The sequence below is a fragment of the Arvicanthis niloticus genome, chromosome 28 (genome assembly GCF_011762505.2).
Source record: "Arvicanthis niloticus isolate mArvNil1 chromosome 28, mArvNil1.pat.X, whole genome shotgun sequence".
NCBI lineage: Eukaryota > Metazoa > Chordata > Mammalia > Rodentia > Muridae > Arvicanthis > Arvicanthis niloticus.
Genome location: NC_133436.1, coordinates 373185 through 388697, shown reverse-complemented (window position 1 = coordinate 388697; position 15513 = coordinate 373185). Strand labels below are relative to the sequence as shown.

Below are 15513 nucleotides of genomic sequence, written 5' to 3'. Positions count from 1 at the left end.
TGTTCGTTCAGGTGCTTGTGGAGGGCAGAGCATCAGATCTCTCTGGTACTGAAGTTATAGGACACACACACTTTAGCTACTGAGCCATTTCTCCAGCCCCAAGACATGCAAGTCTTATCACCTGCACTAATATCTTCTGTTCCAACAGTCTGCTTTGAAAAAATTTGCCCTTTTAGACTCCAACATGGTAACTTCATTTTAGCCATATGCAATAAGCCAAATCAAGTAGTAATCAAGGTAACAGGCACTTAGGAAGCTCCCTGCCCCCAAACTTCAAGGCCTCTGTCTGAAAACAAACCAACAAAATAAAAGGAGAACAATAAAGAGTCTAATTTTAAAAAAAAAAAAAGACAAACCCAAAACATAGAAGAGAATAACAGGAAAAAGGGGAATGGCCCAGGAGAAAAAACACACCCATTTAAAACCACAGAACTACATGTGGCACCAGCCACATTCTATTTCTTAGAAACAGGAGAGTAATGACCGTTTTGCAAGCTGGTAGCACTTCACCAGATCCTCAGGACTAAGACAAAATTAAATAGTTAAAAAAAAAAAAAACAAACAAAACCTGCTTATGGCTTATGGCCATTTCTTCTTTACTTTCCAGAAGTCACAGATAAGGGTTTTCATGGAGGTACCTTCTAAAGCACTACTTCAGTTCTGATGTTTCTATTGAAAAACATGTGCTTCTCCCTCCATAGAGAGAAACCAACATTAGCACCATGTCATCCACATCTGACAAACAGTAACAGCTGAGGAACTCAGTTACTTATCACACACAACCGTCAATTTACGATTTCCCACTTTTATGTTGGCATGAAAACAATACTGCTCCTTGTCTCTTCAGTATATTGCTCAATAAATCACAGAAGATATTTAATACTATATTATAAACGTTTGCCTAACTGCAAGCCAATGTAAATGTTTTGAGCATGTTGAAGGTATATACTGCAAGGCTCTATGGTTCACTGGGTTAGCTTTACTATATACATTTTGGGCTTACTGATGCTTAATTACAATTGGTTTATTGTATCTGTATTTGTAGTATGAAAAATTACATTAATAACAATGGCATCAATATCTGATTCTTATATTTTGGGGAGCATAATATTGTGTTGATAATTATTTCTATAATTTAACCCTTACACCAGCTATATAGAGTAGTTGTTATTATCCACGTGTTATTATCCAAGGGAGATTATCTTTACTTAAGAAATGGCTGAGCTCCTGGCTTCAGACCAGCACGAGGCAAAATTTTCTGTTTCTCTCACTTCTGATTCTCACATTCTGGTCTGGACAGATGGGAATTCAGCAGTAATTTGGCAGGAAATGTATGCCCCTCTGAACAGCTAAGCTAGAATGAACTAAAATATCTGACCACAGAGAACAACAGTTAAAAGTAATATGTAATAGTACAGCCTTACCCACGGTGCTTCTATTTTCTTAGGTTTGATTTCAAGAAGTAATCAGTCCTACAAAATTTTATGGCCAAACAATGTTTATCATGGTAAAACTTAATCATTGTATTGCAGCTGAGGCCCAACGCCACTGACTTTTCTCTGGAGTGGTTGAGGACACACGGGACTGACTGGATGGTTTTAGTCTTACTCTGTTCCTTATCTGTAGATTTGTTTCTTCATTTGTGTATAAATCTGAGGAAATACCAGTATTACTCCACAGTGCCAGGGTGAAGGTGAAATAGGATGCAATGAGGTAATAATGAGACAAGTCTAGAACAGCCTGGCATATGGTAAACACTCCATGAAATTAAGGATGACTCTGGAGGATTGTATTACTTTAAAACACCAGAGGGTACTTGATGGATGAATTCCTACCCCTCCCCACAACACACACACACACACACACACACACACACACACGCCTTTATATAACCAAAAGCTTCACAAAAGGTTAGGTAACTCCCTGCCAAAATACTTTATGGCTCCCTCCCTTACAATAAAAGGAGGAAACTATAAAGGGTCTATAATGCTCCCCTAAAATCTAACCTCTAATATATATATTACTGTCACCCCGTGTCACAAAGAAGCTGTATGTAATTTAGCAGAAATTTGAAAAATGATGATTTTGAATATAGGTGGCTTAGTCTGCCAAAGCTGGTGAGGCAAAATTAGTTTTTTAAAAAAATCTTTTTTCTTAAACCTTCTTCTAAGTACTATGAAAGACTCTACTCAATCTCTGGTCCGTATCACTTTAACCCTTGCCTTGCTGGTCTGCTTTCTGTGTGGTCTATATAGTAAGGTATTTAAATGACATAATCACTTAAATCATACTCTGGAAATGCTTCATAAAGAAGACTGGGAGCACGATAAGAACAAAGGGAAAAGACAGAAGGCTGGAAAACCCAAATCCTCGGGGCAGGAGGGAGGACCCAGGGAGCCCTGCTTTTCCTTCCGCCTGCCTGCTGTGGCCTAGCTCGTTCCATGGGGTCTGGGCAGATGTTATCAGCTTGTGTCTATACATAAAGGGAAGTGAATAGAGACTTGTGCTATTTCTGCAATGGCACAATTCGGTGCCCCCTCCCGGAGCGGGGTTTGTTACAGAAGAGTGTTTGGATCGAGAATGGTTGACTATAGCGTAGAAAAACAAGGCTGGTGTCTCCCGACTGCTCTGGGGTTTTTTGGTGGGCCAGTCCTGCTGCGCTGAGGAATTGCAATGGACTTCTGCTTACCTTCACTCCTTGGGAGGGAAGGAGCTGCCTATTGTGAAGTAAGCTCGCCAGAGACACAACTGCCTGCTGTTAGGGGGAGGGACAGGAGGCGCAACCAGCGGGCGCTGGGTCTTGTCAAGGTCAGATTCTAGGCAGAATTTGACTGGAGCTGGTTAATATATTTATTCTGCAGACTAATGCAATCCAAGGAAGAGTTGTTTATTTACATCTGCGCTAAATTCTCCAGGTCGCCTTTTAAAGCCTCATCCCATAAACAAATTTCCTCTTAAACTCATTTTCTTGGGTGGGGAGATGGTGCCCACCTGTTTTCCAAGTTCTCCATTTACAGTGTTTGTTTTTCTTATTTCTGATGAATCACAGAACCCAGTCAGCCTCGCAAACTTCTAGAAGAGGCAACTCCAAGCGGCTCAGAGCGGCTGAAAAGCCGTGAAACCCAGCAGGCAGTTTCCAGAACAGAGCCCAGTTGTTGCAGGATTAAACGAAATGAAAGACGAAGTAAAACAGGGAGCTGTGGCCTGTGAACAGAGAGCAGCAACTGCAATTTTCCCGGCCGAGCAAAGAAAACACAGGCTTTTACTCACCACTCAGTTTACAATTCACTTTGCTGATCAAGACCAGTTAAATAATTCGTGGGGCTCAGTGAAAAATAAAAATGCCAGGGCCTTTGCTCAAAAACTATTAAGTTAAGGATCAAACCCAGGGCAGTTTCCTGAGACAAATCCAGAAAGGCCCAGACTAGGAAGGGCAAGTGACACATCAATCTTGGCACAAAATCCAAAGATGCTTTAAAAAGCTCAGTGATTAACATAGGCCATATTATACAACAATGTATTTTAAGTTTAAAATGATTGCAAAAAGCCATCCTAATAAACAAAATACAAAGAAAAAAGCCATCGGGTTTTGTTTGTTTGTTTGTTTTAAGACAAGATTTCAGGAGGTAGAACAGGCTTGCCTTGAACCCACAAGATCCGCTGCTGCCTCCTAAGTACTGGAGGTGAACGAACATGTGTCCTACAATGCCCGGCACAAAATACAGATTTTTTAAAAGATCCAGAACATTTATGAATAATCCCACCCAGTTTAAATCTTGCCTCACATACCTCACCCCAATGAGCTAGCTTCTCAGGTTCCTTTCAATCCAGCCAGACTCCCAAACCTGACTATCGTATTTAACAAACTCCACCACAGAAGAACAGAACAAGTCCTCACAGAGCAGGTGACTCTTGGTCAGATGCAAAGCCAGGACAAAAACCAGGTAGCAGGAATCACAGTGAAACCAGAAAAAAAGTTCTTTACAGAAGACTTCTGAAGTTGTGCATGGATTTCCCTTTAAGTCAGACAGAGCATAGAGGCACTGGACTAAGCTTGAACTAATACTCAGGAAGTTGTAAAGACACCCGTAATCCCAGCCCTCAGGAGGAAGAGGCAGGTGGATCTCTGAGCCTTGTCCAGGGAAGTGAGCTCCAGGACAGCCAGAGCTACATAGTGAGACCCTGTCTTGGAAAAGAAAAACAAACAAACCAAAACAACAACAAAACCAAACAAAAAACAAACAAACAAACAAAAAACCGAAACAAATCAAAACAAACACAGCAAACCAAACAGGACAATAAAAAAGAATTTGGTCTCACAGAAGGAAATAAGGAAATGGAACAGAAGTATGTGTAATTAGGTATACCTTATACAATAATGGCGAGTGTTTCTACACAGCAGGGTAAAAGCTAGACCAGGATAGAAAGAATGTGGATGAGAAGGTTTATAGACCTTCCATTAAGAAATGGAAGAATCAGAGCCACACTCAGAAGAAAGTACTTTTTTAGATAAACCAGAGCAGTAGAGAGGTGAGTGACCTTCCCCCTAGAGGAAAGAAGAGTTCCAACCTTTTGGGGAAGCCTTTGGGAGATGAAAGTTGCCAAGGAGCATGAGAAGGCTTTCTGGTTCTGTTCACAGTATAACCATGGGTTGAAAAGTTCTGGGAAATTCTCCAGGTGGATGGACAACAGTGCATCTACAAGAAGCAGAGATGAGAAAGTGGTCTCGGAAGATCCTAAAGAAAGAAGAGTACACATCAACAACAAAAACCATCAGAGAGGAAATCAAGAACCATATTAGCAATAAATTATTTCTCAGGGTTATCTAAGGGAAATGCTACAATGGGTACTAGAAGCTGTAACACAAGTCCAGTCTCTCTCTTTTAGCTGCTAAATTTACATAGGGACTGTGAATGTATATCAGTGGTAGGGGACTTGCCAAGCATGGACAAGGTCCTGCATTTGATCTGCAGTACTAGGAAAAATAATAATTTTAAAACCAACTGCAGATTAGTGATAGGCAAGCGTTCAACTAAAGAAGCAGAGTGATTTTTTTTGTTGTTGTTCATTAAAAACGAATACAGGGCTGTAGAGATGGCTCAGGCTGAAGCAATTGCACACAGACAAGAGGACTTCAATTCTGCCCTCAGCATCGACATGAGAAGCCAGGCTTGGCAGCTCAAGCCTGTAGTCTGAGTAGGAAGATGGAGACAGGAAGATACTGAGGGCTTGCTGAGCAGTCTAGCCAAATCAGTGAGCTCCAAGTTGGGTGAGACCCTGTCTCAAAAAAAAAAAAAAATAGAAAAGGTGGCGGCTGAGTTATTGAGTCACTGAGTGAGTTACTGAGCAGGACATCCACTGTTGACCTCTGGCCTCTACACTCATTCATATTCATGTACACATCCACCCACATGTACATGTACACATACATGACACACAAATAAAATACATAATGAGTGCAAAATTCAAGTAGATTTTTAATGTGAAATCAAACAGACTTCGAATATCTGCCTTTTATTACAACATAAAGCATAGACAATCCATATTTGGTGGCTACAAAGCCACAATGGCAAGAACATCAATAGCGTGTATGGGTTTGAAGGGAACATTGGGGAAGGCAGCAGAGATTTACCCTCCTGAGCAACAGAGAATACTCTGATGAATGGATTGATAGGCACGGTGATGAGAGCCCTATTAGGCAAGATTTGGCAGTTTGTTGAGTGCTCTGACTTTTTCATATTAGCGTAGTGTGGCGCTGGCATCATGAAACTGCGTGAGGTCAGAAAGAAGGGCTGTAACTGGGAAAGTCTCTGAGCATTTGACTTGGGACACTGAACAGTGGGGTCTTTGTTCGGCATAGAAGGACCAATTTAGTTTATATTTGTGTTATATTTAATTGATGGAAACAAATGGTTTTGCTTTTACTTCAAGTGCAATGTCTCTTGGGGTGTGCAGTGTATGGTGGAGTAAAGACAATGTGCCCAACTGCATCTCAGGATGCAAAGCAGCCACACTAGATATAGCAACTGTAGAGCTGAGACCTGTGCTGCTCTTTCCACTGATAAGTCCTCATTTCTGAAACGCATCAGCTAATTTAAGGTGCCTGCGACCTAAGACTATACCTTTCAGAAGAAAACTAAGTTCTTGAGCAAACAGAACTGAAGACAGTCAGTAAAAGACTGTTGTTACGAATCATAAATAGGACATCTGTCTAGATGCTAAGATTTCATAACTATTTTCACAAGCAGGAAGTTTCTTAATTATATAATGTTATTTTCCAATGATTACATGGTTGTGGTTTATGGTGTCGAGCCATAATTTATGTCTAGCTAAAAGCAAAGCAAAACAAAGAACAAAAGCAAAATCCTGAATAAGTAAAACACAGCGAATTGCAGTGGAAAACTGTGAGCACATTAGGAAAATGGAAATATTCAGCCTGCTGGTCTTCTGCTCACCTTGACACCAGGCAGGGAAGTGGGAACAGACCTGACAGGTCCCTGCTGTGCTCACTCAAGGCTGAAAACACTGAATGTGAAACCCTTTGTTTTAAGGTCAATACAACCATACTCTCCATATTTTAAGGCATTCTTAAAGCAGAGAAGTTTGCCTCTCTTTTTAGGCTGGCAAAACTTCTCTCTCCCCTCCCCCATTCCTCCCTCCTTCCCTCTGTTTATCCTGCCCCCTTTCCTGCTTTATGAAAAAGTCAGGTGAATAGCATATTTCAACTTGTTGACATGAAACTTTAGCATGAGTGAGTCTATTTTGTTTGGTCCATTTTGAGTCAAATATTGAAAAGAGTGTGGTCCAAAGCAAGTGGACTCCTATAAATTTTACTTAGTAATATAGGCATATTTATTTTTCAGTTTAAATTTTTAAAATTTCAATTGTTTCCTTTAATGTCAAATAGTCACATGATTTAATACCTAAAACGTTTTCTCTAGAATGTTGGAAAAAATCCCTCCCACCCCTTTCGCTCAAGTCAGACATGTTAACTAGATCAATTTTGTTTATTGTTTTGGTGCTGGAGATCCAATATTGAATCTCATGCACACTAAGTACCTATCCTCCCACCAAGTGAGACCCTCGGACTCTCTATTACCAGAAATCTCTTTTGCATTTTTAAAAACTCTTATAGGCATTTACAAGTAAATATGTATATAGGGATTGTCTATTCTTTTAAAATAAGATACAAAGTATACATTGTTGTGTGCTTTTCTCTTATTTTAGCAATATATCATAGACTTCTCTGTTTTATAACTTAGAGGGTATTTGTATCCGTTATGTATGCAGTGTTCAGTAATATGGACAAATCATTTTTTAATTGTTCTCTAAATGTGAACATTTGAAATGTTTTTAATCTCTGCCTATTAAAAAATGATATACCATAGAACTTTGTATGTTAGTTTTCCTATGTTCTGACATACTTAAGTAACATTTGGTGTGTACAATTATATTAATGTGTACATTTTTAGTGTTGAAAGATACTTGTCAATCATTTAGTAATTTTGTATTGAAAATAGGCTAAAGTAAGGGAATGGAGATTATATTTCAGGGGCCTCAAGGCTCTATGGAAAGTCCCAAGATATATGACAATATCATATATCTTGTTTCCTTTGCTTTTTGGGGTCAGACTTACCTCTGCTCAGCTCTGACTGACGTGTACTTCAGCTTTAAGATCAATGACAGATGTTTGGGTTTTGTAGGAACTAATGACCATTTTCCAACTACTGCACTGGAATGGAAGCCTGAAAGCCCTCCGTGAAACAAAGTGCTCTCGACAGGTGAGATGTTCTGGTTGAAACAGGTTAGCATGATGAGAACAAGGTTGGGAACTTACCAAACATTAAAGAGAGTTTCTTTGTTCAGATGCTTCTGTTTACATTTTACACATATTGACTAAAACCTCCTTTGTTTATGCATTTCTGTGTTTTAAATTTATATTTACTTATTGAGTCAAGAGCGGGGACAAGGGAAGAAATATTGAGTCGAAGACTGTCCACACTAAGAATGTTGGCTTTGCGTAGGGTTGATCTGAACACCCATTATACTGAAAGCAGAGTGAAGCAACCATTAAGACAGGGTCAAATTCTCAGTGAGGTACTGACTTACCTTGTGCCTCCAGTCTCTTACCTGAATCTGTGCCCTCTTGCACTCTCTAGTACAGAGAGAAAGAGAATGAGCCTCTTTTGAAATCTTCTTGCTAAACACACACAGAGTCATTATACGAAAAGGTTATTTCTCAACCACCAAAAGTTCCTCAAAAGCAGCAGAAAGGATACTGGAGTTGGACACCCTCAAAGTTAGTCACCATAATTTTATGGTTTAGGAGTTTGCCCTTGCCGGGCGATGGTGGCACACACCTTTAATCCCAGCACTTGGGAGGCAGAGGCAGGCGGATTTCTGAGTTTGAGGCCAGCCTAGTCTACAGAGTGAGATCCAGGTCAGCCAAGGCTATACAGAGAAACCCTGTCTCGAAAAACAACAACAACAAAAACAAAAAACAAAAAAACAAAACAAAACAAAAAAAAAGGAGTTTGCCCTTTGTTTTCCAGAGGCAATGTCTCAGTATGGCTTCATTACTTAGAATAACAACGCTTCCTCTGTTTAATACCAAATGTAAACCCTGTCCTGTGTGCTTCATACTTTTTTCATGTTGCCCTCTGAGATGTATTCTTTCTCTATGCACCATTAGAACTTGGAAGACAAGAACTGATTTTTGAGAATCTCCTAATAAGAATTTGTATGAAGAACTAAGCCTCTTGTAGACAGCAAGATGAGGGTGGAGGCACTGCAGCCCCAGGAGATTTGAGTCGTTATTTGCTTAGGAAGTCTGGCTCTCAAATTGTCAGTGATGGAAAAGACACGAGTAGCTGACAATTTTTTCCCCTTTCCTTTGATTTTATTAAAATCCTTTGAAATATGTTGGGTTGGTTATAAACACTTTTCCATGATTGTTTTTAATTTGTTAAGGTCATAAATAAATACCATATGTTCTTGAAAATAAAAATAAGCAATGCATCCATTCCCCATGATCAAACATGTATATGACAACATGATAGGTTGATAGTTTTTCAGAGAAGAATTGAAAGGACTGGCTAATTTTTAATTTTTTGCAAAAGCAAGAAACAGTATATATTACAGAGGTATCCTTGCAATACCAATAATGATAACGGCCCATTCTACCATTTATTTTTAAATATTCTTCTGTGTTTATTGTGAGCTACTTGGAGATTTATGTTCCTTATGTTCACAAAGTGCTTATTAATCTAAATCTAGTCTATGTCTGCCACGTGGTCTGTTACCTCTCATTCAGACCAGGCACAGGTTCATTTCACCCCTGCTTCCTATCTCTACCTGGAAGTCCCACTTTTCCTCTCCCTCTTAGCTATTGGCCATCAGATCTTTATTAAACCAATCAGGAGGTGAGAGAGGTGCATGCTCACAAAGTATGAGCAAGGAGATGATCTATAAAAATAACAATACCAAAATCCAACAATACTCAACTCTCTGCCTGTACAGAAATCAACATTTGAATAATACATAGACAACCTTTACCCCAACAGTCTTGTCTTGGTGTTTTCTTACAAGCACTCAAGATTCTCCTCATAAGACCCCATTCTTGAACTGTGTCCCAGCAGCAAAGCACAGAAGCTAGGAAGTAGAGTTGTGGGTTTCAAAGTCTTGTTCTGAAGTTCCCTTGACTGACTCCTTCCTCATTTTTGTAATAGAAATGTCCAAACCTTATTTTATCTCAACTTGTTTGTGCAGCTCCTTTTCTGCTTCTGTCTTGTCAAAGGCAACGGTACTGGGCCCAAGGGTCCGATGAAGAATTAAGTCATATATATACTAGTTGTTACAGGAATACATTTTCAAAGGACAGGCTTGTATTTTTTAGAGCTTCATTTTGTGAACATTGTTGTAATTTCTAGTGTTATATTTTGACTTAGCCTGGAGTGACAGGCTTTGCAAGACCAGATTAGTTCATTATTTCCTTTCCAGAAGTATGTCGATGGGATTTGGTTTCAGGGTTTTAAAGTTAGAGTTAGTTGTTTGAAGGCCATATGATTGGGGAGGTATGGAAGGCCTTGTACACATGCACCTTTGTTTCTCTTTATTGACACTCTGAATTTTCGTTTCTTGGTTCTAGGAAGTCATCTCCTATTATTCCCAATACTCTTTAGATGAAAAGATGCGCAGCCACATGGCCCTGGACTGGATTATGAAGGAGCGTGAATCACCAGGAATTCTCTCTCAAGAGCTGCGTGCAGCCCTGGGGCAGCTGGAGGAAGCCAGGAAAGCTGGACAAGAACTACGATTTTACAAAGAAAAAAAAGAAATCCTGAGCTTGGCTCTGACTCAGATCTATAGTGACCCTGACCCTTCCTCTCCTAGTGATGACCAGCTGAGCCTCACGGCTCTGTGTGGCTATCATTAGCATGGCCAGGTATCAGGAATCTACTTGACAGAAGCTGTTAGAGATTTTAGCATGGTAGTCATTACCTGAAAGCTGTACTACCCACACAGTCTGTTCATAGAATGGGAGGCTAGGGTGGACTGGTCCATACCCCAGCTTCCTACTTCATGTATGTTTTCAACCATTCCCTTAGTGGTTCTACTTCAGAATGAAAGAATGACAACAAAATTCCTGTAGAAAGTATTCTTCAGGGTTTGATCTAATCTAAAAAGCCTAGTTGACATGTGCCTTGCTAAATTTTATGCATTGCTTCACACAACAGTCCAGTATAGAAGCCTCCAAGAAAACACCAGCCAGGACTAGGGAATATATCGTGATAATGTGGATTGTTTGTTTGTTTGTTTTTTAATGACACAGTTTCTCTGTGTAGCCCTGGCTGTCCTGGAACTTGCTCTTTAGACCAGGCTGTCCTTGAACTCAGAAATCTGCCTGGTTTTGCCTTCTGAGTGCTGGGATTAAAGACATGTGCCACCACCACCTGGTTTATAACAATGTTTTAAATACTTAAGATTAAATAAATAGTACAGATGATTTTTTAAATGCACAACAGTCAGCATGTTTTTGAACCCTCCTGAAAATTATTGTACTCATCATATATTTTGAAATTAGCTTTAATAACAAAAATTATCACATATATTTCTCAGACAAGATTAAATTAAGTACATAACTGCTCTATTCCAATGTCCTAAAAAGGTAATGGTGTGTAATGTTAGATAGATTTCATTTTAAAACGATATTTTAACAAAAATCATATCACTTCCCATAATGAGACTAGAAATGTCATCAGGAAGAAAACTTTAGATTATTGTAATCTTGAGAAGGAATTAGGATTTTTTTTTGTTTGTGGAATAAAATTTTAAGTGAAATAAATTTCTATTTCATTTTTTTTCCACAAAATCTCTATCATTTTAAATCCAACACATTTTCACATGGTGCCTGTGATCTCTATATGCAGTACATCTTCACTTTATTTGGCAATGTCCACCTCAGAAGAATGATATCTGATTAGATACACCAACAGGGATTGGATGGGTCAATGTCAAGCTTCTCTTCTGCTTTATAATCATGACGCGGTACAACTTCTCTGAACAGAAAATTACATAGACTGCTTTTTCTTGGAATATCCCCCAGAAGCTTCAGCAAAAGTAACAAAGGTTATGACCATGGCTGGCTCTATCAAATAACAAATCAACTTCAGCCAGGGCATTGGGCTGAGAGTATCACACATGTCGATAACACTCGCACAGAGAAACATAAAAGAGGGACAAGACAAACACTGCCTCTTGTCTTGTTCTTAATACTGCACTGTGGAAAGAGATGAGAACAAAAGAGTCTCTAAGAAGATGGAGCCCTGAAGGTGGTGGTGGTTGTTGCTATGAACTCCCTGAAAATTAGATAAAAAGCCACAGACTAGCTCATAGCCAAATACAACAATTTCATACAGCATATGGCCCTGTCCCAAATTTATGGATTAGACCAGAGCATCATTGACCTAAGGGTTTGAAACTCACAATTTTAAAAGCATACATAGTCTTACACTTCACAACAGATATCTAATAACCCATAGACCATATTTTTAAGATTACTACCATCATTCTGAAATAAAGAGTTGTATTGTTTGGGCCATGATAGTTTAATTTTTATAAAATCAAAATATATCTTGTTGTTATGGAAAAACAAATTAAGACAAACTAAACACTAAACGTTGGCAACTGTATCAGAATATTACAGATTTAATAAAATCATTATTCCTTCAGTATTCTGAAATTGGCTACACATTTTTTTTTAGAGCTACAGTTCATGTGTACTTTTGCTCTTAACATCAACTATATCTAGAAAAGGAAAAGAATCAAGTCCTAGGTGTGTTCTTCACTGGGAATCTGGTCACATCGGTCTGGACATAAACAAATGGGGGAAAAAAGTTTTTAACTCTCCTATTTCTTTGGAAAAATGTTTTCAGCCAAAATAATTGTTGTAGTTGACTATAGTCTGAATGTTTTAGAGTTCTTATTTTATTTTAGAGTGTCTTTCTTTGTAGCCAAAGTCAGACTATCAAAGTTTTCCTTACGTTTTACCATGTTCATAGGTAAACACTAGCCCAAACATTGTCACCTTCGGGTTTTGTGGTGTTCATAATAATTCAAACCACAGCCTTCTTCTATGCTGAAACTTAGAGCAAATGGTCTAGAGTGCTGATGCTGCTTTCATCTAGGGTCCCAGTGTAATAGAACTCATTCTCTCTACCACAGTGTTTTTGGTTGTGCATGTAAAATACCTAAAGAGCTTTAAAATCATACATGGTCAGACTGTTTCAAGGTGAAATCAGACTTTTTGGGTGCATGGTCCAGGCATCAGTCTTGTATATATCTCACCAGACAGTTCTAATGTATAGCAAAGTTGACAGCTACTGCTTGCTTTCTCCAGGCATTACTGACTCAAGTCCATTACCTAACCTGGAGAGCCACGGCCCCAATTTGGTCTTGGACCAAAACCCAAATTTTGGAACTCTTCTAGGCCTCAAGAGTAGATACTTTTCCTTGAACATGTTTTCTCTGTAACCAAGAACAAAAGGAGGAAAAATGTTCTCATAGGCACGCGCGTGCACACACACACACACACACACACACACACACACACACGTGCACTCTGGCAGTGGGGGGGAAGGTGTGGAGTCAGTTTACATTATGACAGCTAAAAAGCAGAAAAGATGAATGCAGGAAGAAGCCATGGCAAAAAATACAACCCCAAAAGACACACTAGGTAACATATTCTACCTAGTGTCTATGTCCTATGAACTCACAATGATACCATCCTATTGTAAATCTGTAAAGGCATTAATCCATTAATTAGGTTAGAGTTCTCATGGCCTCATTATTCCTGAAAATGTTATCATAGGCTAATCTAATCTCCTAGGTGGTTTTCAATATAACTAATAACTTATCTGATCCAGATTCTGCCCCAAGGTATGTGTGGACATCTTATACTATATGTGAACGATGTACACAGATTCACCTGAGATCCTTGTTTTTTTTTGTTTTTTGTTTTTTTTTTAAGTTCTACTGTATTGCAGAACTACTGAGCACATTCTAGGTAGTTCTAGGTTGTTTAATACTTCTTTCCATGCTTCTGACCACACTCAAGTCTTTGATATCCCAACCTGAAATTACTTAATACATCTTTCACTGAGCAGTGTAGCCCTGGCCTCTCAGGTAAGAACATGCAGAGGAGTACCTTTCTGGAAGCTAGAGATTAGCAGAAGGGGCAAAGAGCTGTTTTTCTTCTCAAAAGAGCACCATGGCACCAACATTTGGTATTACTTTTAAGCACCTTACTAAGAGCCAAACTATTACAACCTCCATTTATTAGCTTATAGAAAACTCACTTCTTTCAATCTAAGTGAACCTTGGTCATATTTTTTATCTGAGAGCAAAACTGATGTAGGAAAGTGAACAGAACCTTACTCTTTGGGGTTTTGTTGTTGTTGTTTTGGGTTTTGGGTTTTTTGTTTTGTTTTGTTTTTTCGAGACAGGGTTTCTCTGTATAGCCCTGGCTGTCCTGGAACTCACTCTGTAGACCAGGATGGCCTCGAACTCAGAAATCTGACTGCCTCTGCCTCCCAATTGCTGGAATTAAAGGTGTGCGCCACCACTGCCCGACTGTGCTTTACTCTTAGAGCTTTTGATTTCTAATGGATGCTGGCATCCAGTGGGAAATACCAGGTTGCAATTTACAGGCAGTTCCTAATTTCAGCATGAATTGTATTCAGTAAGTTCATTTGTAAACTAATTTAACTCTGAGGGTGGTGTGTGTGTGTGTGTGTGTGTGTGTGTGTGTGTGTGTGTGTGTGTGTTTAAGAGCAAGACCAGAATTGGTTGCAATTTTCCCAGACTTAACTATAAAGTACCTAAAATTTTGATCCACGAAAATGAGTCTGATAAACCAAGCAATCTGAGTTTAGCTCAATGGTCAAACACTTGCCTAGCATGAGCAAGGCCCTTATTTGGTCTCCAGATCCAAATGGTAGAACAAGGGACAGCTGTGGGTATGGGCCTTATACTAAAACACCTTCCTGGGCTAATTTCTCATTTCCAGATTAGTTGTCTTTTTTTTTTCCTTCCCTTTACTTCCTACTCCCATTTAATCTTGGTTTCTTCTATCAAATTTCTGAAAACAAACCAAACAAAAAGGATGACTTTTCCTACAGGACAAACAAACCAGGATTTGACATATTTACTTGTTTTTTTTGTTTTTTTTGTTTTTTTTTTTTTCATGGCTATGCACACACATATGCATTATTGCGCATGTCTCAGGATTTTTTTGTTTTGTTTTGTTTTTTTCGAGACAGGGTTTCTCTGTGTAGCCCTAGCTGTCCTGGAACTCACTCTGTAGACCAGGCTGGCCTCAAACTCAGAAATCCACCTGCCTCTGCCTCCCAAGAGCTGGGATTAAAGGCATGTACCACCACTGCCCAGCCAAGGATTTTCTTTCAAGTACCATCAGGTGGCTTCTGTCCCAAGTCTCTTTTTGAGTTGATGTTTGTGGTCAGACCTATGTTACCTGTCTGTCTCTCTGTTTACTCTGACCTGTGGTCAAGTAAAGCCCATCTAGACAACTTAGACATAGTAGGAAAGGAGGAGGGCAAAATATTGGTTCAGTTACCAGAGGGAAAAATGGCAATTTTCCAGATATTTAAAAACTATTTCCTTCTCAAAGACCTTCAAAGACAGCACAAACAATAGAAGAAATGCAGTCTCTTCAACCAGAAATTGGGAAAAAGACTTCTGGGTAGACAAAAGCAACAGATGTGTACCATGAATACGGTTTACCATTTCCAAAAAATCAAATTCTTCCTTCAAGGACAAACTGCCACTATTAAAGATACTCAAAAGAATGTTCTCCCTAGAGGGGAAATCTAAAAATGCTTCCAGACCAATCACATAGGAACACACAGACAGACACCCTAAGGACTCTTGAAGGGGATGTTGCTCATTTACATGTAAGAGCTCTGTTGCCCACAAAAATCTAATCACTCATATTAC

General features: G+C 39.2%; 1 protein-coding gene across 1 annotated transcript in view; it reads left to right on the top strand.

Annotated features, from left to right (window-relative positions):
• The window catches only part of Lix1 (limb and CNS expressed 1), a 59554-nt gene extending 47321 nt beyond the window's left edge, over positions 1 to 12233 (top strand). The window contains exons 5-6 of the mRNA XM_076926537.1: positions 7704 to 7781; positions 10148 to 12233. Coding sequence (XP_076782652.1) covers positions 7704 to 7781; positions 10148 to 10435 — 366 coding nt within the window. The 3' untranslated portion in view covers positions 10436 to 12233. The remainder of the gene's footprint in view (positions 1 to 7703; positions 7782 to 10147) is intronic.
• Positions 12234 to 15513: the final 3280 nt, after the last annotated feature.